General features: G+C 32.2%; 1 protein-coding gene across 1 annotated transcript; it reads right to left on the bottom strand.

Moving 5' to 3' along the window:
- Positions 1 to 810: 810 nt before the first annotated feature.
- On the bottom strand, positions 811 to 2,831 carry LOC107613977 (uncharacterized). Its single transcript, XM_088495705.1, has 7 exons — positions 2,823 to 2,831; positions 2,611 to 2,736; positions 2,281 to 2,451; positions 1,841 to 2,032; positions 1,280 to 1,342; positions 1,122 to 1,184; positions 811 to 834 (listed from the first exon to the last, which is right to left on the bottom strand). Exons 1-7 carry the CDS (start codon positions 2,829 to 2,831, stop codon positions 811 to 813), a joined length of 648 nt encoding a protein of 215 aa, XP_088351831.1.
- Positions 2,832 to 4,465: the final 1,634 nt, after the last annotated feature.

Below are 4,465 nucleotides of genomic sequence, written 5' to 3'. Positions count from 1 at the left end.
ACATGTATGTATAACTGTGTCTATATAATCTTCTATGATATATATCTATATGAATGAAACACCAAGGTTACTTTAAGCACTAGAAAAATATTAGTGATTATTTGTATCTGCAAGCTAATCATACGAGGAATAAATATTAAGGGGTTCTCTGGAGTTTAATTTATGTGGAACTGATCATAATAGATTTCATGACATGTACCAAAGTTCACTCAGCTATATATCAGCAATGGTAGGTGGAAACAAAGTAACAAACCTAATATAGAAACCAAATTCAATGCAAGTCACTTCATTCTTGCTTCCATCAAACATCTTCATCTTCAATCTAAGTTCAAAAAACTATTTTATTATTTTTACCCTTTCAAACCATCTTCAATCTAAATCCAAAAACCATTTATTTCAGAAAAAAAAAAAATCTTATCCTAGTACTATTACAATTTTCTAAGTTCTTCCAAAAAAAATCATTGCTTTATTTAGTGTTTGACAAAAATTAAAGCTGTGAATCCATTCCTTTAACAACAACTGACTGACCCTTCTATATAATTATATTATTGAAAATATTGTTTAAAATGGAGGATTGAAAATTTGTTATGTCAGATAGTCAACCAAAATTGTACAGACATGGTTTATTAGAATGCAAAACAAATTCAATAAAAATTCCAGGAGCAAAAGCATCGAACAAATTTGGAGATGAAGCATACATGATTTGTATATAAAAGCCACTGGAAGTGTATCCTTCTACTTCATAAAGGAGTACAAATTACCTTTGTGAAGAAGCTGTACGTTACTGAATGGTAACACCAGTCTTAAGTACTAATGCTGCAAGTGCCTAGAAAACTAGAAAAAAGGACACATGATGAGAACACTAGAAATAACTGAAACCAAAGAATGCCAATGAAAGATACTCAACATTGCTAGTCATTAAGTTCATTATATTTTAATACTAATTTCATTGCCCGACACAAAATTAATGCTCATAGATGTCATTCATTAGCATATAAAGATCAGCAACCTACTGACGATGCTAATATAATTTAAAAAACTAATTTAACATAAGAAATCCCAAGTCATTAGCAATGCTAATTTCAATGCAATAACATATGGTAGAATAATCTTGCTGTTACCTCGTTCTCAACAAAGAAACTCAAATCACTCTCAAGAAGATTAATTTTTCCCAGTAAATTCTCCTGTAGAAAAAGGTATGTCAGAATTAAACCTTCAGCCAACTTCCATTAAAAAAAATAAGAGCAGGAAATGATAAAGTTGATGGAGCAATTTGTACCACTTTAAGGCTCAAAATTTCTTTTTCACTCAGCAACCGCTTGGTTTCTTCCATCAATCCAACCTGAAAAGTGAAAACAATACAGGAAATGAATTATCTTAACAACTAGTTCTTAAAATTCGATGCTCCTAAGTTTTTGAAGTGAAAAATAATTCTCAAGCCATTCACCTCTTTTTGAAGTAAGGAACTCTTCTCACTCTCTAACTGTGCAATTCTCATTTCCAAACCAATTCTCAAGCCATTCACCTCTTTTCTGAGGTTATGGAAGAGACCTATAGATATAAAAAATATATATAATGTACATGAAAAATTCCAAGACAAACAATATCATTTGCTGAATGATATTCTACCTTCAAAATTTTTTATATTTACAATGACTCCTATAGTGTTTATTATATACTCTTAAGCCAATGGTTCATTGCAGAAGATACATCCTATTTTGTATATTGAAAACTATCTGACAGCTTCAAATTCGTGAAACAATGTATCTAAGATTGATGGCCTCAAACAAAGGGCAAAAGATTGGGTGTGTTATGAGAGCCAGCCTTTTATGTTTCTAACCTCTTTGAGCTTCATCACAAGTTCTTCACGCTCGGCTTCTACCTCAGCATATTTAAGGCTCATGTGGAAGTACCGCTCCTGAATATCACTTAACTCTGCCTCTAGCATTGATTTTATACGTTCAAATTTTCTTTTGTCACAAGTTCTCCTTCCCCCATTGATTTTATTGAACCATTTGCGTGGCCTTGGGATCTGCAAGTTCATAAACAGAAGGAAGTAGATTATATATAATATAGTATTAACCTATTAACCATAGTTATATAATATACTTATGGCGCCAGAAATTAGTTCATGTGAAAAACTATCCAAATTCAATTCTTATAAGGCACTAAAAAAATTATTTTCCAATCAATTTTTCTATTGGAAACAACATAGAAAGGTGATAATTAATCACAGCTTATCAACTCAAGGCTCCTAGTATTTATTGACAAACTTCATGCCCAAGGCACAAACTGTTCCTCTAACCTATTAAGTTGACCTTCATGTATGTTGTTCGTTTTTGTAGCTTTTGCAAGAGAACTATCAAGTGATGACTGAATCTTTGATATTGGATCTATTTCTACAGTATTAATACTTTCATCAAGAATTCCAAGTTCAGTTTCCACTTCCACCTATTAAGAGAAACGAGATATGAAACAAAAGATCAGAAAAGCGTTATTTCAATGAAAATGCAACCACTTGATATGCGCAGCAAAATTAAAATTATGAACTATACTTTGTAATATTGGACTAGGATATAGAATAGAATGAAGTAAGTATTCAAAACGTACCTCACTCTGATTTTTGCTACTATAACGAAGGTCCAGTTGATCTTTCATGTTTTCTCTCTCATTTTTCAAAGTAGATGGTTTTTTCCTAGTACTATAGTATGGAATGGCATTCTTCACCGCAGAATTCTGTGAAATAAAAATGAAAACAAATTAATAGACATACAATGCAACAATGCCATGAGTTATTATTAGAGAAAAATAAAAAAACAAGCCATGAGCATTGCAATGTTAACCCCTCTATAAGCAAGATATAATCACAAACAGTTACAATGCATAGCCCTGAAAAGAAGAATCTAACCTGCAGTAACAGTTTCACTGCTTGAAAATCTAACCAGAGAAGATTCTAATCGCTGCACTTCCTGAAGACAAAAATCATTCAAAATTAAATTGAAACAGGGAGTGAATAAGTAAATAAATACATAAGCCGTTTTGAAAGAAAAGCTAGGGTTCGAAGAGACAGACAAGTTTACAAAGTGAGAGTAAGATTGATAATGTTGTTGCTAGGGTTTGTTGGTTTGTTTAGTGTGTAATGGTTTCGATTCCTGAAGCCATACCTGAACAAGGAACTATGATTTCAAATGAGAAGAATTCAAAAATTGAAAGCCATGCAAAACCATACCTGAACCGGTGGATGGAGATGATCAGCGAATGGCCATTGCTGTCAGTGATGAGAACGTGGACGGAGCGATGGAGAGAGCGGCGGCGGTGAAAGAAGCTTCTATGATGGAGAGAGCGTGGACGGAGAGAAGAAGAAGCTCTGAGAGGATAGCATCTGAGAGGATATGAAGAAGCTCCTATGACAGAGAGTGTGGAGTGTGAGTGCATCGAGAGGATAGGATGTGAGTTAGGGTTAACTCAATATTTCCGACGGAAAATTTTAAATTACAGACGAATTTTTCTGTCTGTAATAATTTAATAAAACGCAGCGTTTTGTCCTCTTAATTACAGACGAATTTTCCGTCTGTAACCATTTCCCACGAAAAAAAATAATTTTTCTGACGGAATTATCGACGGATTCTTTTTTCCATCTGTAATTTATGCTAATTCATTTTTTTGGTTTTCCAACAAAAAATCCCTCTGAAATTCCGTCTGTATTTCCGTGAGATAAAATCCGTCAGAAATATTCGTCTGTAATAACTAATTTTTTAGTAATGTATAAATTATAATAAAAATATTGTAATTGTTCTTGAAATATGGCTTAAATGTACCTAAAATACATGGAAGAAATTTTCGTTAAAGAATGAAAAATGGTGTTGACATGTACATAGATACATATATATATATAGAGAGAGAGATCTAGCACATCGCATGCAAAGCAAAGCTTATGATTAAAATATGCAACCGACCATGGACCCATTCACATCTTCATTGGGAACTCTTAAGGCAGAAAGAAAAAGGAGGGAGATAAAATAATGAAGACGTGACCTAATCACCTAAATGGAAAGTTCAACAACCATTATTGTATGTCACCCAATGATTTGTGTTATGTTTGTGGCTTATTTCACTCATGATTTCACAACCCACTTTTTGAATATAAAGAATTATTATTAGTCAAAATTTTATTTTCTCAATTTCTGATTACCTTGTGAGTTGTGACAGGAACATCAATACCAATATTTAAATATAAAGATTACATCCACTTTTGAAATTATATAAAGAAAACTCCTCATAATTTTTGCCTGAATCACGGTCGTAGTAATAAATTTACGGAAAAGTACACGAACGAACTCCATATGCAGCCAATTTAATTTATTAATACAGCAATCTATTTTTTAAAAAAATTTAATTTTAAAATTTTAAAAATTAATTTTATGCTTAAAAATATACACATCCTTCCATTTTCTTTTATTTCTCT

Source organism: Arachis ipaensis, chromosome B8 (assembly GCF_059453495.1).
Source record: "Arachis ipaensis isolate K30076 ecotype BB chromosome B8, ASM5945349v1, whole genome shotgun sequence".
NCBI classification, from domain to species: Eukaryota; Viridiplantae; Streptophyta; class Magnoliopsida; order Fabales; family Fabaceae; genus Arachis; species Arachis ipaensis.
Note: the sequence above shows the minus strand (reverse complement) of the source record. Positions and strands in the feature narration are given on the sequence as shown.

Excerpts from the sequence above, each read along its gene's own strand:
- LOC107613977 (XM_088495705.1), bottom strand. Across the intron at positions 1,343-1,840 it reads TTGTGATGAAGCTCAAAGAG|GTTGGATTGATGGAAGAAAC; the intron begins GTTAGAAACATA and ends TTCACTTTTCAG. Across the intron at positions 835-1,121 it reads GTTTCTTTGTTGAGAACGAG|TTTTCTAGGCACTTGCAGCA; the intron begins GTAACAGCAAGA and ends CCTTTTTTCTAG.